This window comes from Cornus florida, unplaced genomic scaffold (assembly GCF_030987335.1).
Source record: "Cornus florida cultivar Cherokee Brave unplaced genomic scaffold, ASM3098733v1 CherokeeBrave_3.0.0_Hap2_Chr06, whole genome shotgun sequence".
NCBI lineage: Eukaryota > Viridiplantae > Streptophyta > Magnoliopsida > Cornales > Cornaceae > Cornus > Cornus florida.
In genome coordinates this window covers 69,475,224-69,502,942 of record NW_026775576.1, presented here as the reverse complement: position 1 = coordinate 69,502,942, position 27,719 = coordinate 69,475,224, and the positions used below count along the sequence as shown (strand labels likewise).

Here is a 27,719-nt window from a genome sequence, read left to right as displayed (position 1 = left end):
AATTCAAAAGAGTATACTTAATTTGAGAAATAATTAGTTGGGTGGTTGAATTTTACTTTCAAACTATAACATGATTTAAATTGTTATAAAAATGTATAGCAATTGTTAAAAGGATTTAAATTCACTTGAGTCATTCATTTTGGATGGTCTATTGAAAATTCTTTTTACGAATTTTTTTTTTGCATATTTATACAAAATGACGAGCAAAGGTTTCATTCTAGTTGATTAACAAATTGTTATAATTGGCATAACTTTTCATATAGGTTTGGAGCAATTTCATTCTCTAGGTTATTATGAACTTCTAGTCTTACATTGCATTGCCAACTTGATCCAACATTGATTTGGTACTGCAAAAGGAGTGTAAAATTCAAAAGTTTTTGAGATTGACGAGTCTTGACGCAATGATAAAGTAAATTATGCAATGACTGAAACCTATTGCATTTTTAGCAGAGATTCAACGAGTTAATTTGTAGTTCAGTATAGCGAATAAAATTGTAACCTTTTTCATATTATGGTTATTTCTCATGAACTCATGTCTCAGATATATCCCTTAATATGGTATTAATGTGCGAACATTACATCCCCAAAAAATAATAATAATAATAATCCCCTATAATAATAATAATAATCCCCTTGTTATATCATTCTATATTTCCATATCTGCGACTAAACAACCAGTCCATTCCTCATCATTCATCATTCTTATTTAATTCCATTTAACATTATATTACATTCAGTTACATGAAATTAGAGCTATAGAATTAGAATTGATTGAATTAGCAGAAAATTTAGTTAAAAATTAAATTGAAGCCTTAGAACTTGAATTGATGGAATTAAAATTGACGAAATTTTTGAACTACACTTCCATCCATTCAATTTCAAGCAACCAAATATCTCATTCCATTCCCCATTACCACAACCATAATAGATGTTCAAAAACAATTCACAAGTTGCCAAATTAGATAAATTAACACACACTCTCTCTTTAACACTTCCAAGTTGCAAAAAAGCAGAGTACCAACTTTGAAAACTAACACTGTTAAATTGATATATGGCATATCATATCTATATTCTATAAAGCATAATTTAGAAAAAACTGAATCATTCGACATTTTACTATTATTCAGCAGGGTACCCTCTTGATTATTACCATAAGAAATGCATTCTTTTGTTTCCTCACCTAATTTTCACACCTTTTTATCCACCAAAAATATAAAATAAATAAATAAATGTTTCTTTCTAACTGCTCCATTATAAATTTTTTGGTGACGTGATAAATATCCGACTAGTTGCATGAAAAATATTTTTGATGTCACACACAGCACAGACAACCAAGATGAAAACAAGTATCACAACAATGGTGCACGCAGAAAATAGACGTTTACTTCGGTTCCTTCAAGTGTATAGTAGCAGCATCCAAAGTTCACCTTATTATACGTTCTTATTTGATTTGACATTAGATAGCTCTAAGATCAGCGTTTTAGCATATATTTACTTTTATATACAGAAGTCGAGGAAACCAAATTCAGAAATTACATTGAAGAAACGAGGTTTTCCGGCTCGGCCGTGGCTTTAGAAAGTTTGTCCTCGGTCCACTGCTTTAGCATCTCAAGTGCAGCCTTTGGCTGATCCATGGGAACCATGTGACCAGCATCATGGACCTGTATTTAACGGAAGACCATGCATGTTAGCAACAACAATCAACATTGCTATGAGAACAAATATTGTTTATGTACCTGAATATACATATAGAGAGAGAGAGAGAGAGAGAGAGAGAGAGAGACCTTGATAAAACTGAGAGGCCCATGGCTTTTTAACAGTCCTGCCTCAGAACCATCAACTTCAAAAGAAACTTCAGAAGATTCTACAAACTTTTTCTGACCATTCCATTCCATGGCATGGACCCATCTTGAATTACCTGCACAAGTAAAAATTATATTCCAATATATGTAAGGTCATTTTATAAGATATTGATTGAAACAATAGTTCCCCAGCTGAAGAAAAGTTGACTTTGAAAACTACTGCAAAAAGCTTACCAAGCCAGTTGCAGATAAGATCATATTCTCCGGCATACACAAGCAACTTGATCCCGTCCTCGAGAAGAGCAGGAATGCCCACTTCAAGGTTTCTCATCCAATCCACAAGCATGGCCTGGTACACGGTAGGGCTACAAGAGACGAAATCTATGTCCCCAACTCCAAGAGAATCCCTAACCGGTTTCTGGTTCAGAAATTTCTCCAGGTTCGAGAAGTCGTAGCAGAGGCTGCCTTCGCACTTCTTCCTGATGTCATAATACTGCAGGTGAACACAATAATGCTTCTTAAATTTAGATATGTTCTTTGTGTTTCTAAACAGACATGACCCACTTTTTTCTGTTTAAAACACATCATGAAAGAAACTCTTCTAGATAAGGATTAAGTTAACAACCAGAAGTTCTTTTCTATTTTATTCTCAATAATGTCGTAAAATGAAAATAGGAATGCTATGAAGGCTGCCAATCATTCTTGAGCTTGACCAAGAAAAACTTAATACATCTAAAAACAATTTCTGTCATAAATGTGATTTCCGACTTTAAGCCTTCTAAAAGGGTGTTGTAACATGCTTTTCCCAGAAATATGTTTCAAGACTAAATGACTTAAACACCATCAATCATACTCCATTTTACAACTATGCATACAATGGTCTATAAAAAGCATTCCATCTGGACACTTAAAAACTACTAGAGTATTTTTGAGTTTTCTTACATTAATGTCACCAGCAAGCGACATGATGCTAGCGAATATGGTATTGCAAACAAAATACGAAGCCAGGCAAGAGACTGTACCATCAGTGCCTGAAAAAAGAAAATCAAATATTTAACATGAAAGGCAGCTATTAGCAATAAAAACATAGAGCTCGTAGTGCTCAAAAAGATGACAAGAAATATTTGACACTTTTTTTTCCAGTAAATAAGAAATATTTGACACTTTGAAAACTATAACCAACAAACAGCCAAACCAATTTAAAATAAAGAATGTAAGCAAGAAAGGAAACTAGAAAGGTGAAAATCAAGGAAAATTCTCTCTCCTCAGAAAATTGAAGAGTGCGACATTACCACAAAGCTTTATCGCCATTTCGCACACAGGAAGAACCTTGTTGATACGATCATAAGAAGATTTCTTTATAATCCCCATGTCCAACGCATAATCTGTGTATGCTTTGTACTGAACTCCCGGATCAGTAAGGCCATTACCGATGGCAAATCCCTGTTAGAACATTTCGAGTTGAGTTCAGTTACTTCAGCAACCAAGTTAAAATGCGACATTCCAATGCTGAAATAGGTATAATCCGGAGCATACCTTCAGGTTAATATGAATCCCTTCTTTAGCTTTGTTTCCTTGATGGACTCGAGCAGCAAAAGCAGGAATATAGTGTCCAGCATATGATTCTCCAGTTATGTAGAAGTCATTCTTTGCCAACTCGGGATGCTCCTCAAAGAAGGCCTAATATCATTGAAACAAGAAACTTCAGTCATAATCACATATCCTAACACATAATTCTATTATCTTGTGTACGTAAATTTTACTTTTGTCTTCTTTATCTCTAGGTTAAAAGAAATATAATAACATGGAATAATCTTTTCAAAGAAGGGAATTCAATTCTCGCAATATTAACAAGCCAATCAGAAAGCTGCCTGTGTAGATCAACTAGTCTAGAAAATTATTCCATCACATTCGGCAGTGAAATTCTTACATGAAACACTGCATCAGTTCAAAGCATAATAAAGTTTATGACAGAATTTTTTATTAGAAAAAAAACTTTCAAAAAAAATTGGAAAGATGTTAATCTAATGAAGCTGAAAAAATTCAAATTCAGCTCTCACATTAGTAATGAGTAATGATCAGTGGTTTGAAAAGATTAAAGTAAATGCTAATAAACAAAACCTAAAAATTTATACAATGATATTCCCACCTGTAAGAAGTCATAGAGGTCATTACTAACACCATCTTCATTGTGCCGAATGTCACGTCTATCAGAGCTATAACTAAAACCGGTACCAATAGGTTGATCAACATAGAGCAGGTTCGATATCTGCAGAATAACCATAGAAGTTACATTACCTCTCTTTTATATAATCAAGAGTCAATAAAGAAAAGCTCTGCATGAAAATAGAGAAGTTGCAAATTAAGAAGGAAAATTGTCTTAGAAACAATATTGCAATGAAATTTTGAATATCCAACAACATTCAATCACGTAAGCATCTAAACACTGCATCAAGTTCCAAACTATACATACATTAAGGCAAGACAAAAAATCCAACTTATAGGTTGATCTGTTTGACATATTGAGTAGAAACATATAACACGTTGTCTCAACCATAAAATCCAGAGACTACAGGTACTAATAACAATGTGCTACCTATAGTTCCTCAACAAGCAGACTAGATAAATTCGAAAGAAGCAGGAGCACTACCTCTAACAGATGCGCTTGGACATCAAAATAGTCTTTTTTCCCCTTCCAACTAAAACTAAAATTTAGAGGGGAAAATTTTAAAGAATAAACTTCTCGTAAAAACCCACCTCCCAAAAATCAAGAAATTCAAAACCTTCGTGGAATTTCCAAGTCCTTCTCAAGATGTGCCAAAATACAATAGCGTAACAATCAGGAGTAACTCTCTTCTCATAAAAATGGATGCACCGTCAGCAGAAAACCCAGGTTGCTGCTACCCAAGTGAAGCAGGGAGGTAGTTAAGGATCTCCAAATTAACTTAAACAAGAATATCTCCTCCAAAGAAAAGGAAAGAAAAGGAAATTCCCCCTCTTAAAGCATCCAATTGACCTATCACAACTTTCAAAAACTTCGCCCCTCAATTTGCCCCCAAAAAAAAAAATGGCCCCTCAACAGCAAGGTAACTAAGAATTCCCCAGAAGGTGAACCAGGATAAAATATGGTAAATGCCCCACCTGAACTCCAAAGAATCAAATCTAAAAACCATCTCCAAATATTAGATGTATCTCCTAGCTCAAAGTAACTCTCTCAATGAAGTCGCAACATTTCAAAAACTATGGACCACAAATGACAAGAATTAATACACAAGCTGAGGAACCAACAATAAACACGTATACCTTCTGTCTTCTTAGCTCCTATTTGCTAAAGCCTTAACAAAAATTAAGTGTATGAGGAAAACTCAAACCAAAAGGCCTCTTCTAATATGCAAGAGACAATAGACCATAGATTAGGGTGTACAAGGGTCAGTAGATTCAAGTAAGCACCAAACCGAAAAGACAAAACCAAACCGACTTCCTGAAATCCTGACCTAGAACCAATCATGGGCACTAAACCAATCAAAAGACCATAATCAGAAATAAAATAATATAAAAGTGTCATTAACTTCTCATTACAAGCTTGATAATGGTCAGACTGCATGCATGACAATACCTCGGGATGGGAGGGATCAAAGCAGTCAAAGCAAAGCTAAGTAATCGTTACATGATATCATCTACTATTATTAGCTTCCAACTAATATGAACTGAAAAATTAAATTAGCTGGAGAAAAGTACCGTGTCCCAACCATACTCGTTCCATACAAGAGACATGTTATTTGCAATATTGAAAGGTCCATTTTCATAGAACATAGCTAGCTCACTGCTACAACCTGGTCCTCCAGTCAACCAAATGACAACAGGATCCTTATTGCTGTTGCGTGATTCAAAGAAGAAGTAAAACATCCTACAAACAGCAACCAGAATGGATTACCACAAATATACAAAAAGGAACACTTAGAGAGAGAGAGAGAGTTTACATAAATAGAAGTTGAAGCATAAAAAATATATATACTATATTTTTTTCATCCAGATAGATTTGATTAAGTTGCTCAATCTAGAAAATGTTAATATATCAACCTAGATATCTCTGATATGCCATATCCACACTTCACAAATAAACTATAGGAGCTAGAAATACAATTAAACGTTATAATGTTGTTCAATCATGAATAAGCATTCAGCAAACCACAGGCACGCCCATCCTCCAAAATTATTATGATAACCATTTAAAATTTTATTGGTTAGAACATGCTTCAATAAAATCCAATGCAGAATGGATTATGAGCTTCATTGTGCAATTATGATAACATTTGAAACTAATAATAGTAAATTATTAATTTCATCGATTATTAACTTCATAGATTACCAATGTTTATCTAATAAATTGTTGGACAAGTCCCCCTAAAACAAATCGAAAACCACGAATTCTTTCATTCCATATCAATCACAGAACGTTCAACTTCAGTTCCAATCAAATCCAGAAACTTTTAAAATAAAAATCATTAAGAACTACCCAAACACCAAATCCCGAAAACCTTATTAGTTCACCCAAAAAAAAAAACCAGTCCATTCCTAAAAATAAATAAATAAATTGTAAAAGGACTCAATTTTACATTAGAAAAATGGAAACCCATAAATTCCAAATCAACGACCATGCAAATGAAAGAATTTGTGGTTAAAATTCCACAAACACAAAGCAATAAACTCTATAATCCATACAAATTCATCGTAAGAGAACAAATAGGGTTGAGAAATTACTTGGCGGCATGAGAATGCTGAATCTTATAGTACCCAGCATGGTGACCTAGGTCTTCAACGGAGACGCCAGAATCGGCAATATTGGGAAACCTAAACCGCTTCTCAACGATCTTGGGACCACCGACCATAGCAGAGTCATCGTGATCGACGATGTTGATGGATTCCTTGGGAAACAAATTGAGGTCTCTGATCAGCTTCTTGGCGAAATTCGCCGGATATCTGGCAGTGGAAGGTATACGAAGTTGCGCAGAAGAGAGAGGACAGAGAAGAAGGACCAGAGCAGAGAGAACGATAAACCTCTCCATCTCTCTCTACAACTCACAATGAAATAGGTCTTAGACTGAAATAGGTTTGGAAATGTTGGAGAGATAGAGAGATATAGATATAGAGAGAGAGAGGTGTGCGGTGAGAAATGTAGAGGAGTGATATATATATATATATATATATGTATATATATATATGAAGTTGTAGAGAGAGAAAGTCAGAACTAACGTTCGGAGGTTTCCGTTGCGATGTGTACAGCGGAGAGGGCGAAATGGAAGGGTAGTTGGCGGTGGTGTGTTGCCTTGGCTTTAAAGTGGAAATGAAATTAGAAAATGGAAAGGAGGGTTACGGTAGGGTTGGTCTTACGTGTAATGCGCTTACATCATCAATCGTATACGCTAAATTATGTCGACTCATGAAAATATCAAGGTTGATGGACCCCACGCCAAACTTAGGCACTAAGAGTCTAAGATTCGATTCAACCAAAATTTTTTAATCCACCGTCCCAAAATAGTCGGACATTTTGAAACTATAAATTACAAAGACCAATAAATTAATTCGAGATTTCACCGTTAACCTCTTAGCCTAAAGAAAGTATCCTTTCTGTCCCTAGTAGTTTATTTATTTTTTTTTTTTCATATCTTAAATTAGTTATCCTTTTTAAAAAGTCAAAGTATTTTTTCTTTATATTTCTATCATTGTCTTTTAACTTTTTTAAAAAATTCAAATATATTTAAATTAAAAAAAATAATTTGGTAATTTTAAAAGGGGACAATGCATTCATGTCCCCTTAAAAAGTTATAAAATCAAATATGGACAACTAATAAGGGACGGAGGTTGTAATCTTTTTCGATAAAATCGGTTGAGCATGTCAAAATTGTATTCGGGACCGTACATGCACCTTTTTACACATACAGTTAAAAAAAATTGCAAAGAAAAAAACGAATCAATGTGCAAATTCCGGTCCTTTTTCTTTTTTTTATAGCGAGTTCTTTTTTAACTTCTCCCAAAAGTGCTTCTTTTTCTTTCATTTTTCAATAAAGATGGGTTTTTATTCCTTTCCTTATAATATAAAAAAGAATTCACTAAACTTATCGAATTAATTGGTAATTTTGATCATTTACCGATCAAGATCTGTTTTTTTTCATCTTTTTTCGATGGAGGGTAAGGTTCAATTTTATATTGTAAAGTCATATGCAATGCGCAAAAGATGCTCGTACAATTATTCAATTCTATTATTGTGAGTCACAGCTCTCAAAGTATCAAACTATTTTGAGATGGAAGGAGTACATTATACAGTTCGGTGACTCATAATCAGTTTCCAATGTATTCAATTATTTTGGGACATAAGGAATACATTATATAGTCCGGTTATTTATATGTTGAAGGGAGCATACAGTAATTTTACTCTTTTATTTAGAACATACAATAATTTCTCTGCTACTCACAACATAAATCGTGATTCATCTGGTGATGAACTGTAATTTAGTGGGTGAGGCATGCATTTCAATGGTATTAGTTCGATATTATAATCCTCAAAACAATTGTGTTAAATCACGATTTAATGTTTAACTTTATTTAAGACTTTAAATTATTACGTGGAACCACTTTGATGTTTGAAATAAAGTTTAAATATTTTGAATTTCACCGTAATATTTAAAGTCAGTGATATAATTTTATTAGAATAGAGGCTTCAATAATATTATTTCGAGTTTCTAACTCTATTTCTTTCATCTTCGAACAAATTTGTTGAATTATGAGTATTGAGCACATCTATAGCACTGAAAAGCTACAACATAAGATCATGATCCATAAAAATGGAGCAAATTCGACCTGAACCCAATTCAAAATTCATTTTAATTTTAAAATAAGTTCAACATAAACTTGTACAACGATCACTGATTATTTTTATTTATAAAATTACTTTTAAAAAAATTATAATATTAAAAATAACCCACTCAATTTTTAAAAATATCTTACTATATTTTTGTTGTTTAAATTGGCCCTCTGGTATAATTTTTTGGTCCGTCATTAACACTAATTAGTGAGAATTTTGAAAAACTGTTACAATAATTTTATTTAAACCTAAATGTTAATTTGACCTCGCATGTGATGTTACTTGACAGGGTTTCATTTTACTCTACTGTTAATTAGGTTTGAGAAATGGTTATAAATCATCATACTTATCTCTCCATCATTTATTAGAAAGCTTAACAACCAAACACAGTGATGCTGACCTTTTTCTTACACTTAAATGGTAATTGTACCTCGCATGTGAAGCTGCCTGATACTTTGATGGGCCCATATCTTATTTTCTCAACATAAATATTTTCAAAATAGAGGAAGCTGAATGGATTACTGATTATTACATTTAAATTTAAAATTTAAATGGTGTTAATAATTCATACTTCCTCCGGCCTGAAATAAGTGTCATTTTTTTTTTTTTTTGTCTGTCCCAAAATAAGTATTTATTTATTTTTTTCAAATATTATTTTTCACATTTTTTCATATATGTCTTTTGAGTCTAAAATTTTAAACTTGAATATTCAAAACTTAAAAGGACAAATTAGTAATTTTACAAGGAGACAATGCATGTCTCACGTGTCCCCTTAAAAATTACTACTCTCCATAAGTGACACTTAAATTGAAACCGAGGGAGTATTTATCATTTAATGAAGTCAAAGTCTAGTAGTTTAAAAAAAATAATGTTGATCAAAATCCTGATGCGTACATAAAAAAATACTGTTCATTTGTCAAAAGTTATTACTTTTAGGCACATGAATATCACTTTTGTCATCATGTACCACTTTTGTTTTAGACATAGAGGTACCATTTTTGTGCATGCACGTACAATATAAAAATATTTGATGACAAAAAGTGATACCTATGTGCTTAAAAGTGGTACATTTTGATAAATGAATAATGTTTTTACATGTTCACATTAACATTTTGATTAACTTTATTTTTTAAAAATTACTAGACTTTAACTCTATTAAATGATAAATATAAATCATTAAAGCCTTTTATATGTAATAATCCCAATGAATTAACTGGTGAGTCGATGCTTGAATTTGCAACAAATATATATATATATATATATATATATATGCTTGTATGGTTTAATTTAACTTATTTGTTCACACATGGCATTCATTTATTAGTACCATTATATTAAATGGGCCATTTCATTTGACTCTTGTGTTAATTAAGTGTGACAAGTAGTTATGGATCATCATAACAATCCTTTTGTCATTTGCAGAGGTTATCACAACAGTGATGGTGACCTCTTCCTTGCTTAACGAGGTGTATTTCATGTCAACACCCACCTCATTTAACCAGGTTCGTTAGACTTTATTGTGATGCTACTTGACATTTTTAATTTAATAGTCGGCCTCCAAGTTTAACTTTAATATGACGACTTTTTGTTCCACACATGCATCTATTTACGATTTCCAATTAATCACTATCACATGTACCACTTCATTTGATTACACCGTGAAAAAGCATGTCTTAATGCAAAGGTAAAATTGTTTTTTTTTTGTAATTTGAAGGTCATATTTTTTAATAGTTAAAAAGAATAGAATGAAAAAATAATTCATAGAGCTAAAATCATACTCACACAAGTCATAACTGAGAGAGCAACAGTTTAAATTGCATGTTCTTTAAAGGACCAGCAACAATCTGTCTCAGTAAGGCATGGATAAGATAACGAAGGACTGAAATGTCAAAGGTTTAGCTACAACAGCAATACGTTCAAAATATGTCTACTTGTTGATTCTACCAATTCTAAACTCAATATCAACGAATATGGTTTCATCAAAGACTGTTTTTCAAAGATCAGCAGAAATTGAAGAATCGACTAAATAATTGGATGTCAATCGAATTTGAGGGTTAAAAGTTGTGCGGGATATATATGTGACTTTCGTCTTCAATGTCTCCATCTTGTTGCCGCTGGAAAACGAAATCATCTGAACAAGGAATTATTACTGAGAATTTTAGTCATAAAGTCCATCATCATGCCAGATATCGACTAGAAAATCTACCATCTCCTGCAAGGTCAAACAGTCTATCAAATTCACATTCGCACAATGCCAATTTGATTTGCACACAGTAAAAAAAAAGTGAATGTTGGAATATTTTATAGCAAAATACTTGCGATTCCAATAACAATATTAATTTTAAATCATCAACATAGGGTAGTTTTAAATGTTCCGTGGCTGAAATTAAATCCTCTGTTTTGTTTCACATAACATTTCAGGTCAATTGCACAATCAATGTTTCAAGTAACTCAAAGTGTTTGTGTGTGTGTGTGTGTGTGTGAGTGTGAGTGTGAGTGTGAGTGTGAGTGCGCACTAATTTAATAATATGCAGGTAAAATTTACTAAAATCTGGCGTCTGTGTGCGTGTAAAGATGCTTACAGCTAATGGAATTGGCTCGGGAAAAGGTTTGTTAGTAGACAGCAGGCCCTCATAAGTCATCGACCAGCTGCAAAAGAAAACTTCCACAGTTATAGTCCATATTTTATTAATAAGCTACAGCCAGCTGAAAAAAAATAAATAAAATAAAATCTGTGATATATTTGTTACAATAACACTCATAAATAAAATTGGGAAAAGATACATATTTTTTTCTACAGGTGTGTCAACAAGCCATTTCTTTCTTCTGGGATAGTCCTCTATGTACACACATGGACACGAGCCCCTGAATTTGAAGTAAAATAATTGTTTTATTTAAAAAAAAAAAAAACTGATTCAGAAAGTTTGACCAGAAAGGTTATTTTATTGATAATTATTCGTGGGACTTCTAGTTCTAAAAGGACCAAGACTCCAAATACTTTAACAAGTATAACTCACTCAAAAAAGACCCATGCCACTACTAAAGCCCATCAACACATCTTGAAAGTATCAAGATACCCCTAAGGCCCTGACTCCTGACACAGAAGGAAAAATTAATAAAATATACTAGCAACAAACTGACCTATAGAAAACACAAATAAGACTAAAATTAAACAAAGACTTAATTATGCAAGGTCAAAGCACTCCAGATGAATTCCAAATTTGACACTTTTCATGTTAGCATGCTTTGTATCAGATTTTTCTAAAACTACAAAAAACCTCTGAAAGTCAGAAGCAAAAGACCCACCACTAAACTTGGCCTAATTCCTCTTTGAAGTGCCCACAAAGAATGCCAAAGGATTTAAACCTATGAATACCTACCATCTCTTCTTGCTTTATTTGACATTTCTGTTTTTTATGCAAAGGTCCAAAATTATATGAGCTACACTTGTTGAAAAGGTTAGGTTTAATATAAGTGATCAATTTATGACCATTTATCAATTACTCTAATATTGTTTTTTGAAATTTAGGTTGTTATTCCTTATTATATGCCAATAGTTAGGATTGAAAAGTCCTACTAAAAAAATAATAATTATCTTGTTCAAAGCTAATATGAATTAAGGCAAGAACCTCTTTATTTCAAAAGATCAAAACTTAACTCTGAAACAAGACTTTGGCCATGCTTTAGACAACTATGTCGACGTAAATATATCTATGATTTAGTAACAAAAATGTCAATTCATACTCTTAACTGAAAACACCAATGAACGTCGTTCATCGGGTGAACTTCCCATGCATAGATGAAGGTAAGAAACCAAAACAACAGCCTTCTAAATTCCAGTCCTATGAAATGGAAAAGTATGTAGTCTCACGGGGTAGCGGTTATTGAATACCCCCGGGATACCCAATAACTTCTCCTATGAAAGATGTGGGCCGTGGCCTACAAGCACACTGATTGCATAAACCATCCAAATAATTTAAAAATTCAAATCACCCCACTCTATGAGATACTTTATGCTACTTCAAGAAGTGATGATGGTGGGGGTTGGAGGAAGGGGGAATGCACTGTGATTGAAGGTCGATGAAGCAATATGCTAGTTTAGGATCGTTTTATAAGGTATTGCATGGTGATAGGACTCCAAGGTTTCCTTGGAAGGGCACTTGACAAGTTCACTGGGACCGCAAACTTGTAGGTGATACTAGCCACTGTTGACTTAAGAAGTTCTAGGAAAATTATTCCAAATTGGTGTTGTAAGTGCAAAGCAACAAAGCAGACTGTTAAATCACCTTGTAATCTATTAGATAGTTGCTGATGAACATTGAAGCATGGTTTTTCACCTTTTTGTGTGTAGTGGATCATGCCAGGCTCAATAGGTGGTACTTATTAGTTGCTAGAAAGCTAGTAGCAGAGAATCACACTCAGGATGCAATTGCTTTGTGCCCTCTGTGTAGTATAGGGAGGGAGCAAAATCAGGCTGTCTTTGAGGACCAGAAGATGATGATTCAGGTTCAAGAGATTAATGTTAAATAGTTTACATTTTTGGAATTCAAAGAAGTTCCCTGATTCCTTGTATTCTTCTGTTAATTTTATATAAGACTCGAGATTTTGATGAGAGCTTGTTTTTTGGTGCTCCTCCAGTATAGTCTGTGTTGTAAAATGTACATGGGTAAACAAATCTTCACTCTCTTTCAATATACCAATTATACACATTTTTTTGCTTAAATGTAATAGACTATAATTAACTTCAAGTGTCTCCTGTACCTACAGCTTTTTACTTATGGAGCCATTAAGAACAGGATTATTGAGATTACTAACACCATTGTAAGTACACTGTTCCTTCACTGACAAATGACTATAATAGAACACAATTGCACCCAAAGAAGCTATGGGGAAAACATATACCTTATAATTGGATCCTTTGGCACTCTTCCTGACTTCTGAGTTTGATCTCCAATCCATTTCCTTCTACTCTCTTGCCAAGCAATTTCAGCTACATAATACATTCAGCGATATTATATTAATTTGATGGAAAAAAAAGTAGTTTTTATGAAAAAATTATATAAAACCACAAAATATTTTTTAAGAAACTATAGCAAATTCTTCAAGTTGTATCAATGAAATATAAGATTTACATACAATTATAACATTCCTCTATTTATGGTCTTTTTATATCTTTTCAAACGAGCAGAATATGCAGCCTCACAGAAATAGATTTTATCATTTTATAACAATCAATCCAATATATGTAAGTATAATTGTCTCCGTGTTACGTCAAAACACTAAAAAATTCGACTTAAATAGTATATTTCCATTCTGGTGCTATATATCTGTTTAACAGAATCATGAAAGATGGATAACAATTTAACAAGATTACCAAATTTACACTAATTCAGCAAAATCCACAAATATTCAGCCATACAGTTCATTAACTGCGTGAAAGACTTACCATGGTTGACAAACAAAGAAGCGCTCACACTGGTTTCTGTAGACTTTTTTGCTTCATTGGCAGATGATAGATCATCCAAAGGCTGCTTCTCGTTGGTATGGGAATTTCTATCCATCATCACTGGACTGAAAAATCATTCCTTTCTGCTATGACAATAACTATTAGATGTTTCTCTTTACAAGATCTTTAAAGGTTGTATCAGCAAATATGGCCACTTGGAATTTAGCTAGGCCCCGAAGAGAACTGCTGGACTGCATAAAATATTTCAGTGATAAACAAACAAAAGAATGAATAAAGAAGAAAGAAAAGAAGGAAAGTCAGAAGGGTATGATCATTGAATCAAAACCTTTTAGGTTAAGTGTTCATGATCCAAATTAAATATTTTTCTTGAAAATACTGAATATGTTTAGAGAAAGTCATTCCGAAATTCAAAATAATTAATTAATTCAATATAACTCCATAATGCCAACATAGGCTGCTTCATCCTAGCATGTAAAAGTCTCCCCCCACCTCTGACCTACGTCACCTACTTATTGAGGTCATATTCCTGTTTAACACTTATTTTTTAATAACAATCAGTAATTCAGCAGTCAACAAGCCCAAAAAATTCAGTTGCAAGAAACCATTTTGTTCGACCTAACTTCAAATCATGGTTATATTGAGAACACATTCATTCCCTTCTAATGAACAAAGAAGAGAACTAGGGCCCCTAACCTCTCGAACTGCCCAAAAATCAACTATCTCGCCCATGGATTTACAATTCTTTCCAGAAACCCAGCAAAAAAGAGAACTAATAATAAAAAATTTCAGTTCCCCAATAGGAGTCTCCTCCCCTATAGAGGATCTCCTATTCCGTTCCTTCCACAAGCACCACCAAACTCATAGGGGCACCTCAGCGAAAGTCAAGGGCTTGGGGATCCGCTTTACAACCACTCCACTCAATCAACTAAAGTAATACATCTTCTACAATAACAATCAAATAGAAACAAATAACTAACTCACATAGATTAGCGACAACAGCTCAAAATTTGTTAGAGAACCCCATAAACCGCACATCAGAGACAAAACCCACAAAAACTCACTAATTTATTTCCCATAATTAGCAAAACATCTTGTAACATCACTCACATTCCTCCAAGATCCATACCATTTCTCATTCAAAGTCACAAAAACCCATCTTTTCCACTTTTACGAACAACAATTTAAAGCACTAATCTTTAATTTCTCATCAAGTTTAACAATTCTAAATATTAAATCCTAATACCCACTTTAAACACTTGATTTAATTACTATTGTATCAAGAAAAAATCAACTAAACTAACACATCTTCTACAATAACATTCAAATAGAAACAAATAATTAACTCACATAGAGATTAACCACAACAACTCAAATTTTGTTAGAGAACCCCATAAACTGCAAATCATAGACAAAACCCACAAAATTTATTGTTTTTTTTTCCATAATTAGCAATCCAATGGCTTTACTTAACTATTACAAGACTCAAGACAGACAATAGAGAGAAAATCTCAAGAGAGAGAGAAAGAGGGGGGGTTGGGGGCATACCTCGTTGAGTTTTTTCCAGAAAAATGATGCAATCGGAAAAATAAAATGAGATAGGGTGAATTTCTATGGGTGTGTGCACACAGAATTAGAATGTCATTTTCCTTGTATATGTCCTGGTTTTTTTCGCATCCTGTTTTCCTTTTTCTTGATTCTCTTTCTAAAAAGTCCCCCCTCTTTCGACAACTTGGATGGGGTACTGCTTTCAGTGGAGATATTAGAAAATCACAAGGGTACACGTAAATGCCCGGTACTAGCCACTAGCGAGACCTATCTATCACTGGGTTGAACTTCAATGCTGGTGTAACCATTTTAGTTTTGTGTCATCCCACTTCCAAACCCAACTTGTTACCCACTTAACATTATTTTTTATTTTTACATTTTCTGTAGCAGCTAAAGTTTTTACCATGCTAAATAGATTTCAATATTGCTAAATAGCGTGTGATAGTAGAAAAATCACTTATAGAAGTTTAAGGAAAGAAGTTTCAGGAATTACTCCATGTTCCTCGTAATACGACCGGAGGGGGTGATTGAAGACAAACCTATCCCTTTAGCACAATTTTGAACAAAATGGCTTCTCTAGGACCGAAAAATTACATTCATATGAAGAAACAATGTTCTGTGATGGAAGCCTTTGATACTGGTAAATCGGTGAAAATCCCCATACATGAATTTTTACATCTGGCTAGGGGTAATCCTCTTTCAAATTCTTGGTATTGGGATCCACCAAATAAAGTGTCCTGATGTTTTTAGGGAATAGAAAGTTCATTTATTTCTTAAATTAACTTATGTACAAGTTATGACTTCCTCACTCATTAGCAGCACAAACTAAACAACTTCAACCTTCTTTACTTGGAAGGACAAAAAGGATATTATGGATTTGAATAGACATGAGACTGCATGTTTACACAAAAAAGGTAGCATGCCTAATCAGGGAAAAAAATATACCAATTTTTGTCCTGGAAATCAAATATATTCAATAAATGAGTCAGAGAATTAAATTTATACCTAATGGTTTTATGAGAATAGGACACTAGGGTTCAGCAGTATTTCGGTTGTACAAAGGTGAATAAATTAAAGTCAACAAAATTCTGGTACCCTTATTTTTATTCCCAATAAAATTGAAAACTTTGAATTAACATTAAAAGCATAAAAATCATATCAAATTGAAACCCATGATGCAAACTCATACTGAAATCAACTGAAGTGAACTTGATACTAAAATGAAATTCCATTCATGGCTTTATTTGTTTCTCTATTATCTTGCAGCCAAACAGAGCAATACTAGTCAGCCTTTAAGTCTCCACATTGCCAAAAGGCAGATAATGATAATATGTAGCTCAAACTGGACCAAGACATCCATTTACAAGAAACCATTTTGTTTGACCTAACTTCAAAGTTCAAATCATGGTTATATTGAAATTAATTCATTCCCTTCTCATTATAAATAATTTCCAATATCAAACAAATACTCTTGATAATCATCACCTAATCCATGGCATACGAGCCCATTCCCTTTGACATAAACCAAATCAGTAAAAACTCAAACTCTCTCTTCTTCGTGAATTCAGCCCCAGTTAAACAAATAGATAAATTACTTTAGGAAAAACAACTTGTAACATCACTCACATTCCTCTAAGATCCATACACAATTTCTCATTCAAAGTCACAAAAACCCATCTTTTCCACTTTTATGAACTATAAATTATAGCACTAATCTTTAATTGCTCGTCAAGTTCAACAATTCTAAACATTAAATCCTAAAACCCACTTAAAACACTTGATTTAATTACTATTATTTCAAGAAGAAATCAACAAAACTAACACATCTTCTCCAATAACATTCAAACATAAACAAAACACTAACATAGTTTAGCGACAACTCCTCAATTTTTGTTAGGAAACCCAATAAACTGCAAATTATAGACAAAACCCACAAAAACCCATTAATCTTTTTCCATAATTAGCAAAACAACTTGTAACATCACTCACATTCCTCCAAGATCCACACAATTTCTCATTCAAGGTCATAAAAACCCATCTTTTCCACTTTTATGAACTATAACTTATAACAATATTCTTTAATTGCTCATCAAGTTCAACAATTCTAAACATTACATCCTAATACGGTAATACCCACTTAAACACTTGACTTAATTACTATTATTTCAAGAAGAAATCAACTAAACTAACACATGTCCTACAATAACATTCGAATAGAAAGAAAACACTATCTCGCATAGATTAGCGACGACAACTCAAATTTTGTTAGGAAACCCCAAAAACTGCGAATCATAGACAAAACCCATTACTCTTTTTCCATAATTAGCAATTAATTGGCTTTACTTAAGTTTCACAAGACTCAAGAAAGACAATAGAGAGAAAATCTAGAGAGAGAGAGAGAGAGAGAGAGAGGAGGGGTTAGGGGCATACCTCGTTGAGGTTTTTCCAGGAATATGATGCGATCGAAAAAGAGAAAAAGAGGGTGAAAGGTTGTATATATATTATTTGTTTCATTTTAGAATTTCTTTGGGTGCATGCACACAGAATTAGAATGTCACTTTCCTTGTTTATTTCCTGGTTTTTTCGGCGTCCTGCTTTCCTTTTATCCAGTTTCCTGATTCTCTCTCTAAAAAGCCCTCTCTCTCTCTCTCTAGACGACGTGGATGGGGTACTGCTTTGAGTGGATGTATTGGATAAGATGGGTTTTCTTTTGAATCTTTGATGTAACGTGTAACGACTAGCATGCCCTCCATCAACCCGTAAACTTAAGGGGCATGTTGGTCATTTTTATTTTATTTTTTTTATAAATTTTATTTGTAGTGATACCTAGTACGTACTGGATTATCAAGACATCTACCAGTGATACCTAGATAAAAATGTCAATTTGGATTCCAACTTTTTATTGGCCCTTTTTTAAGGAATAAAATGGAGAAAAACTTAATTCCATTATATTAGTGACGCGGAATTATCAGCTATTAGATATTGATCTGAAGTCATAGTACTCATGAAAATAAAGTTCTTTTATTTATCTGACACGATACAATTGATTGATGACAAAATAGTAAAGTCTTAAAAGTGTAGGGAAGTTTTTCTCAAGAAAGAAAAAGAAAAGAAAAAAAAAAAAAAAGTAAACATCCACTTTAACCGTGGTAAAAATTATTTTTCAATTTTTATTTTTATTAAACTTTGTGTGTAATAGTTAGAAGTGTTATGAAATTGATCCGAAAAGGCGATTATTCATAGAACTTTCAAAAAATAAAGAAATGCTTTTTTAGGAAAATCTTGTGGAAAAGTTAGTTGAGGTTCTGTAAAATAATTCTCTCTCAAAATTTTTCTTTTCGAGCAACTAGACTTATAGGCTTGGTTTGGTTAGATTGAAATAACAAGAAAGGAGGTTAAAAAATAAAAAAAAAAATAAAAAAAAAAAAAAGATAGAAAATTTTCAAACTTTTTATGAGTTTTTGGATAGCAAGAAAAGAAAAAAAAAATTCATAACCACCTAACATTCTCACAAATTTTTTCTACAAAAAAAGGAAATTTTACTTTCTTGAGAAAGCTATATGAAATTTCAATTATACCCCATTTTCACTTTCTAAAATAAATTGTGTTTATGTATGATTCTTTGTAATAATATTATAATAGTTACTCTTTATGTATCTTACAAAAATTTATTATTTAGAATCTTATATTACTTTTATTAAAAAAGTATAAATATTAATTAAACATAAATATATTTAGACATAAGACCTGTTGTCATATTTAATTAAAAAAATAGACAATTTAGGTAAATCACAATATTTTCTATTAGTACTTTTCATGCTATCCAAATTATGAAATTAAATTTTCTCCTAGAAAATTTATTTTATTTTTCTGTTACTTCACTTTTTTTTACTTTCCAACATTGATTTCCATCTAACCAAACGGACGCATAAAGTGTTAGCTATTTCTATTAAAGGTGGCACACCACCTGCCAACACGACTGTAATACGATACATGATAAGTGAATTTGGGTTTAATCAGATTCGGGTAGAAAGGATTAACTCAATTAATTAATCGTATCGTGTTAGGGTTGAGGGGTTCAACTCGTTTATGCTCATTTAACTATGGACAATTAAATCATTTCAACATGACCCTTAACAAAAAATATTTACTCCTGAGCTCTCAATTCTTTTCAGCCTTATGATTTTCAAGTGATTATAGTCTACTTAGCTATTGGGTGTTTGATGTTTTTCTTTTTACCTTGAATATTTGAGATATATAACAACTATCTAAACTTGTGTCATTTAATATACTATCTCGTGGATTAAAAATTATTTAGTAATTTGGTTGGATTGAGACTTATATATATATATATATATATATATATATGTATATATTTAGTATTTATTGTTGGATTGAGGATTATAAATAATTTTGATTTTGATAAATAGGTCATTTAACATGTATAACTCGTTTAATAAATATGTCGTATTATTATTGAGAGTCCCTGACATGATTATTAAATAGATCGTATTCAGATTGACCGATTTAACATAATATTTGTAAATCAACATTACACAATATGACATGTGAACACAAATTGTCATCTTTAATTTTCATCTAACTAAATACAACTTTAGTAATGAAAAAATCATGAGTACTTAGAGATTTTTCCTTATATAATATATGTCCAAAAATATTGAAAGTGTGAACATTATTTGTTGTTTAATCAATAGGTTATTTTTAGGACAAATTATTAGGTGGTCACAATTGAAATTTGGTGGTCCATCTCTATACAGAATATTGAACATTAAATTTGGTGGTCCAAATAAGTTTTAATGTTATATGGATTATAAATTCCAAAAAAAAAAATATATGTTATAGGGATTATATGGGTTTTCATGGGATTGATTTTTGTGCAAGAAGTCTCTAATTTTGAATATTATATAGAGAATTTTTTATTTTGAATGTATGCATCACTACATATTGAATGTATGCATCACTACTTATTGGAATGGGCGTCCGTGTCATATTAGGACATTTGCATTATGAACTTCTTTAGAGTTATTCTTAGAATATTTTTGGGTTATAAGAGAAGGGACAACAGTAAGTGACTAGAAGTGAATCATAGAGTGTTTTAAGAGGTTTGATATCACTCTCATAATTAAAAAAAAAAAAAAATTCTCCTTCATCATATTCCAAAGTGGGCGATGTAAAATGATTTTAACGTTACCATACCACATCTAGGGTGGAATTTGGGCAGACCTTAGGAGTTAGCCCGTGCCAAACCCAAAATTGCAACATCTTAACCTGCGACAAGCACAAATCCCAAAAAACCGTGTACTATAATAAAATAACCCACCTATAAAATGGGCCAAGGGCGGGCCAATTTGATTGGATTGGAAATCAACGGGCTAACCCAACTATAATAAGACTTGAATTAACTCTGCCTAACTCAAAGTCGGGTTCAACCCCAACCCGGCCGACATTTGCTAGTAACACAAGACTTGCAACTTGCAAACTTTTTATGGCTTGGACAACAATTTTCGAATATATTAGCAGTACAAATGTGCAAACTTTTTCTGATGTTATAATAAGTCAACTTAATCAATTTTATTTATTTACATAAGTGTACGACTAATTAATATATAATATATAATATAAAATAGTAAAAGCGACGGACCGGCAACAAAAAAGAAAAAGAAAAAGAAAATTCTTTTGGACTACAATGCTTCACTAGTAAGTTGCTTAAAAGATAAGGCGGCACAAAGTTCACACACGTGTGAGTCCCATTCCAAAGGCTTAAGAGTGGGACCCAAATTTGCCACCCATGACCCAACAAACCTACCAAATTCAAAATAGACCGACCGCTATGAAAATTAATTAATATTACATATTTTAATAATGTTGACTAATGGACTGTGACAAGTCCTAGTTCCTCTTTCCTTCAATAAAACTTCATAAATCAAAAAATGGGTCCATGTCTCATATTCAGTGACATCCGTTGATTACTCTATTCACACAAACAATCCCATCTATCATAGAAAATTAGATCAAAATTAGCCATCTGATTATCATAATCTAATTTGGACACTAATAAGATGATTGATCAACTGAGAATTAACCTTAATAAAAGTGCTTAAAAAAGGAACCTTAATATATTAGTTTAAGTCACTTCAAAAATAAATTATTACAATTATTTGCATATATATATATATATATAATACACTGTATATTCATGTGATAGTGGACTTGGAAAAGCTAGGTTAACAGGATGTATGACCTCATTCATTATGTTTGCCTATGCGTAGGCATGTCGCCATTGATGGTTCTGTCATGAAAGAAAACATCACACAAAGGTAAGGTTAGAAATGCCCATTTCGTAATCAAAGGCTAAAGTTACGGAGACTCTTGAGATAATTAGGTGATGGCAAGATTGATTCGTTGATATTTACCCAAAAAAAAGATTGATTTGTTGATCCGATATGACCTATCGGTTTGCGTGTCAAAATTTGGTACTTTGCATATCGATTTTGAGTCCCGTTAAATGTTCTTTGCGAACAATTACTTATTTGATCCGAGTGAGGAGGTGTCTTCCCAATCTTCAAAAATTAATCAAGTTATTGAGGAGCCATCGAGTTCATGCCTTCCTGAATATCACGGGTTAACAAAAAAAATCTATTATACATAACAACTCTTATTAAATTAAGGATAAATTACATTGACACCTTTTAAACTTTGGTCAAATTTCACATAGATGAATATTTTGATTTTAACTTTCAATTACACTCCAAATTACTTTTTGAACACTTACACATGCAAATTGACTCATTTTTCTTTAATTTTTTTTAATACAATTAAATACAAAATATTTGTAATATTAAATAACAAAAATATCCTAATTTATTAATTTGATACACCAATTGTGCCAAATCACTCACTCTCTCTCTATCTCTAAATATTTTGTATTTTTAAGCTGAATGGGCTTGGAGTCGTGGTTTGCAGTGTCGGTCGCGGTCGTGATATAACGGATTCGAACAAAGTTAATATAAACTGACCGATACGAATCACGTATCGAACTTAATAAAAGATCGCGTATTAAACGATATTTTAATTTCTTGTGACTAACTTTTATAAAGTCGTTATTTCAATCAAATTTAAATAAGCATGGGGATAGGTTTTTGGGTTTGGTTTTCGATGGGGCAATGGTGATGGAGGTTTTGGTTTGGTTTTGAGTGGGGGCAGTAGTGATGAAGGTGTTGGGTGGTGGCTGTGGCAATGGGTTCTAGTGGTTCGTTGAGAATCCCTAGTGGTATTTTTGTCACGATCTTTTTTTTAAATCAAGCTTGTTTTAGTCAACAAGAGAATAATATAGTCATTTTGCATATAAAAGGCAGACATCACTAAAAAGTGACGGATATGTGAAATATGAATTCACTATTTCAAATGTAATCGAAAATTAAAACTGTAATTAAAAATTAAAATTAAAATGTCTATTGGAGTGTAATTTATTCTTAAATTAAACATTAAGTATGTTGTTTTTTTATTGTATATAAACCCAACAATTACCAAAAAAAATTCTAAAAAAAATTCGTAAGGAGATTCATCCCATGCAGTCGTTAAGTTTGTGATTAACTTTCAAGTAAAAATGAAAAGTTTCAATTAAAACAATAATCATATTCTTACAATTAGAAATTTTAATATATACAGAATGTTAATATGCTAATTGAATGACAAAAACATCCACAAGTACCAAATTACTTTGTTGTTCTCTAGTTGAATTAATGACACTAATTAGATTAAAATAATGATATGTAATAATATGACCATTAAAATAAAGTTTTTTTATTTATTATTATTATTTTTTTATATATGAAGCTATAATTGTTTGATGATACGAATGACGCAATATCGGTGCAAAAAATTTCTTTCTATATAGTATGTGTTGCAAATTAAAGTTAATAATTTTACATTCTTTTAAATGAATCGAGCACTTACTATGTAATCAAAAGATTTAAGTCGTTATTCAGTTTTGAGAGTGATCTCGTTGAGGCTTTGAGAGTGATGCCGTTGAGGGATAATTGAAATTATTAGGAGTGTTCGTCCACATAAATTATTACATTATTCGTTATTATATTGTCTTAATCCCAATATGACATGTAAGTAAAAATTTAAATAAAAAATAATATATTTATTGTTAAATTATGATCATTAGAGATCATGTAATCCTCACCGTATAAAAACTTCTATTCATTCATGAGATGCATGGAATTAAATCCTTCTAACACCGGTCAAAGCACGTGCATAAAAGGCCGAGCCTAAATACGCCACGTGGTGATATCTTAACGCGGAAGAAAAATGGTTAGCGGAAGTAGTAGGTGACTCAACGTAGCACCTAATCTGTCGCCATGATATATATACGAAATGAGATGATGTATGGATATCATTTAAATTATCAGAAACGATAAATTAAAGATTATTTTAAAATATTTCAAATTGTGTGATGTGTCCTATGATCCTATTCCTATCCGAATCTGACAGATGGCAATGAAGACCCGACCAGTGACCATATTATCCGGGTGGGGCAACCAAAGTGAACCACCTATTAGTCTATTAGTTATTTTTTTCTGAAAAAAATTAAAATTAGACGATTTTTTTTTTTTAAAGTTTTATATTACAAGTTTTCAACAACTTCTTTTTAGTGGGTAGTGTGTGAAATTTTCATTTGGTGTGAATTGTATTGTATAAACTCATTTCTAATGTTTTTTTTATTCATTTAATTGAATTTCTAATCAAATTTTTTTTTTTAAAAGTCCATAAAATTGAAAATTAAAACATTATACACAGATATTTAAAACAAGAGTTTTTCATAATTTTATTCATTAAATTGTAGTATACATACCCATAAAATTTATCCATTATGAGTAACCCTATTTATATATATTTTTTAAAAAATGCCTCTAAAAAACTAATAAACTCCCCCTTTATAGAATATATATATATATATATATATATATATATATATATATAAACCTCTTAATACTGTCATTGATGCTATTAGCAATTTCATGCAGTTTTTTAGTTCTCTTAATTTATAACCCGAAGAGGGAATATATGAGTTGAGTGTAAGCCCAACATTTTATAAGTTATGACTTACATGACTCACATGATATCTAATCCGCATGATCTGAATTCAGATGATATATCAATTTTAATATATATCACTTGGGTAAAATAGAGCCCATATTACACATAATTAAAGTGTGATTAGCTCCAAAGTCGAATCAAGCCCCACCCTTCAAGTATTAGGCCAAATATTACTTTCAAAATTAAAGTAATCTAAACACATGAGAAGTGATCATAAATAGCAATAATGTCCATGTCATTCATGGCCATTTTAGTGAATAAATTTGGTAAACTCATGAAAAAGGTATGTAACTTGTTGGAAAAGAGTTTGCCACTATAGTATTTACCTAAATTGAATTTGGTATGATTGCCTAAATTAAAATTGGATTCTTCCCCAAATAATAAAATTTCATTAACTAAGATTTGGCGAATACACTTGTAAACGCTTTATTGGCTAACTTGGAAAGTTTGTTGAAAAATGGAAAAATACAAATTTGGCCTAAAATTTTCAGATTTAGGGACAACGCATGGTTTTAAACATGTGTTAAAAAAATAAAAAATAAAAAGTCTTTTCCCAAACTCTTTAAAATTTCCTCAAGATATTAGCAAACTTGAATAAAGATATTAGAGAAAAAAATCAGTAATATTACTAGATCAAAGGTCCGAATTGTTTGGATCCTATAAATTAGCTCTCTTCCCTTAAACAAGTTAAATGTCCAAAAATATATCGCGTATAAGGTTATAGTATTTCCTCCTTCCCAAATTAAATGTCCCTTTTTGAAAATCTAATTTTTTAAGAGCATGATTTTTAAAACATCTTTAATCGTTGTGCATATTTTTTGAACTTGGATCCTCTAAGTTATCATAAGTTGAATTTTTTATATAATGACATATGTCATTAAAATATATCTATGACCTATATTAAACCACATCAGCTAATTTAATGAAATTTAGAAAACTATACCGTTTTAAGGTAAAAAGATTCACGAAGACGTAAACATCATTCTCTTCTATAAAATCTCTCCTCTTTTCCCAAAAAAAAAGATTGCTCCCTCTCTCTCTTTTCTTAAATATAGTATTGGCTTGAATGAAGAAGGTGATTTGATTAAAGAAACTTGGATAGTAGGTTTTCAATTTAATAGTATACAGTGACGGATTAGATGAATTTTGTAAAATTTAAGTTTTGAGCATAAATTGTCATGATATCAACCGAAAAGAGACATTCTTCATTATTTAGAAATACTAAATCTTTGGTTGGTAATAACTAGATACATTTTTATGCATTCAGATTCAGATTTTAACTGAAGTATAAATGATTAAGGTATTTTAAAGTTTTTCTATCTTAAAACGGTGCAGTTTCCTAACTTTTATTAAATTAGTTGAAGTGATTTTAGATAAATCATAGATATATCTTAAATGAAACATGTTATTATGTAGAAAATTCAACTTAGGATAATTTAGAGAAATTTTAACTTAGAGGATCCAAGTTTTGTATAAATCTGATATGTTATAATACATTTATACAAAAATTTTGGATTATTTATTTTTATTTCCAACTGTTGAAAAAAATCTACACATCATACGTGTATTGTAATACCTCGTAATTTTAAAGAGTGTATTTAAATTAATTTTGTGTTAGGTTAATTTTTTTTTAATGTGTAGATTTAATCACCTTGTAATTATATATGTTAGATTAGTTAATTAATTTTATTTATTTGTGCATGTAATATTGATTTATGTTCTATATAGTATAATGATTAGTTTTGAAATTTTTATTGGTTATGTTTTAGATTAATTATTATTATTTAATTAAAGTATTTAATTTGTATATAATAATAATATAATAATAATAATTATAAAAGTTTATTAATAATAATAATAGTTATAATAATAATAATAGTATTAAACCAATGTCATGATGAAATTAGAGATTAGGATAGGATTTCATCAATGTATATGGGTGGAATTGAAGCCATATGGTTGGGAAGGTGGTTAGTAAATGTAAAAATGAGATATTTGTAATATTTATATTATATAATTTGTATATAAATTAGCTAGCCTACCTTAGAAGGAAGGAAAGGGAGTTAGACATAAATTATAAATTTTAGTAAGCCATTGTAAAAGTGTGGAAAGAAAGAGAAAGAAAGAAAGGAGCTTGGACCGGTGTAGGGAATTTACCCGACTACGCGCAACCGGCGGATTTATTTTAAATCCAAAAAGGCAAGTTATTATCTATTTTTCCCCTTTGAATCCATAAATTAATTGTTTAAATTATTTAGATTATGATGGGGCATTGAGAGCATGCTTAAATTTTATTAAATGATTTTTTTTAGTTTATTAAATTAATGAATTTTTAATTATTTAGGATGGTATATAATTAGTTATTATCCTATGATGTTCAAAATATCTAAAAATATTTCCTTAAGGCATTAGGGATTTTTTTTAGAATTTTTAGGAATTTTTCGGGCATTTTCTGTAATTTCTGGCGAGACTCCGGCGAGTTTTCCGGCCACCGGCAGTGAGGAAGGTGACCGGAGTTATCTGGTGTGTTGCAGTGTATTGTAACAAGCATGCGCATGGATCAGCAGCCGTTAGATGGGTTGTGAATCCTTAGATTAATTCGGTGTAGTGCGGGACACCATATGATGGTGCGCGCTAATCATCAGCCGTAGGATGAAAGGAGCATAGGTGGATTGATTCGGTGTGGCGCGCATGTAGGAAAGGTGATGCAGCCAACCAACCGGAGGACGCCACGTCAGCAGGAAGCCATCAACGCGCGCGTGGGAGCGCGTGCGCGCGCTTGGAACTCTCCAGACGCGCGTGGGAGCGCGTGCGCGCGCGTGGCTGATGCCAGACGCGAGTGGAGGCGCGTGTGAGCGCGTGAGAGAGTGGAAAACATAGGGCTGCGCGTGGGGAAGCTTAGGGCGGCGCGTGGGGG

The 27,719-nt window shown here is 31.9% G+C and overlaps 2 protein-coding genes across 4 annotated transcripts; both read right to left on the bottom strand.

Moving 5' to 3' along the window:
* Window positions 1-1,361: 1,361 nt before the first annotated feature.
* On the bottom strand, window positions 1,362-7,101 carry LOC132311904 (serine carboxypeptidase-like). Its single transcript, XM_059810052.1, has 9 exons — window positions 6,564-7,101; window positions 5,541-5,709; window positions 3,952-4,071; window positions 3,339-3,482; window positions 3,095-3,245; window positions 2,745-2,833; window positions 2,037-2,295; window positions 1,785-1,918; window positions 1,362-1,661 (listed from the first exon to the last, which is right to left on the bottom strand). The coding sequence occupies exons 1-9, from the start codon at window positions 6,866-6,868 to the stop codon at window positions 1,533-1,535; spliced, it is 1,500 nt and encodes a 499-aa protein (XP_059666035.1). The 5' UTR covers window positions 6,869-7,101; the 3' UTR covers window positions 1,362-1,532.
* A 3,304-nt stretch (window positions 7,102-10,405) lies between these two features.
* LOC132311905 (uncharacterized) lies at window positions 10,406-18,252 on the bottom strand. Of its 3 annotated transcripts, none has more exons than XM_059810053.1 (5): window positions 18,107-18,252; window positions 14,111-14,361; window positions 13,567-13,654; window positions 11,247-11,313; window positions 10,406-10,876 (listed from the first exon to the last, which is right to left on the bottom strand). In XM_059810053.1, the coding sequence occupies exons 2-5, from the start codon at window positions 14,226-14,228 to the stop codon at window positions 10,823-10,825; spliced, it is 327 nt and encodes a 108-aa protein (XP_059666036.1). In that variant the 5' UTR covers window positions 14,229-14,361; window positions 18,107-18,252; the 3' UTR covers window positions 10,406-10,822. The 3 variants fall into 3 exon arrangements, with proteins under 3 accessions (XP_059666036.1, XP_059666037.1, XP_059666038.1); XM_059810054.1 differs by having other exon boundaries at window positions 14,111-14,356; window positions 18,107-18,246; XM_059810055.1 differs by having other exon boundaries at window positions 14,111-14,253; window positions 18,107-18,219.
* Window positions 18,253-27,719: the final 9,467 nt, after the last annotated feature.

Coding starts and splice junctions, on each gene's coding strand:
- LOC132311904 (XM_059810052.1), bottom strand. CDS start 6,868: ATGGAGAGGTTTATCGTTCTCTCTGCTCTGGTCCTTCTTCTCTGTCCT. Junction 5,710..6,563: donor CAGCATTCTCATGCCGCCAA/GTAATTTCTCAA, acceptor TGCTGTTTGTAG/GATGTTTTACTTCTTCTTTG. Junction 1,919..2,036: donor TCTTATCTGCAACTGGCTTG/GTAAGCTTTTTG, acceptor TTACTTGTGCAG/GTAATTCAAGATGGGTCCAT.
- LOC132311905 (XM_059810053.1), bottom strand. CDS start 14,228: ATGATGGATAGAAATTCCCATACCAACGAGAAGCAGCCTTTGGATGAT. Junction 11,314..13,566: donor CCAAAGGATCCAATTATAAG/GTATATGTTTTC, acceptor TTTCTTTTGCAG/CTGGTCGATGACTTATGAGG. Junction 10,877..11,246: donor CCGAGCCAATTCCATTAGCT/GTAAGCATCTTT, acceptor TTGACCTTGCAG/GAGATGGTAGATTTTCTAGT.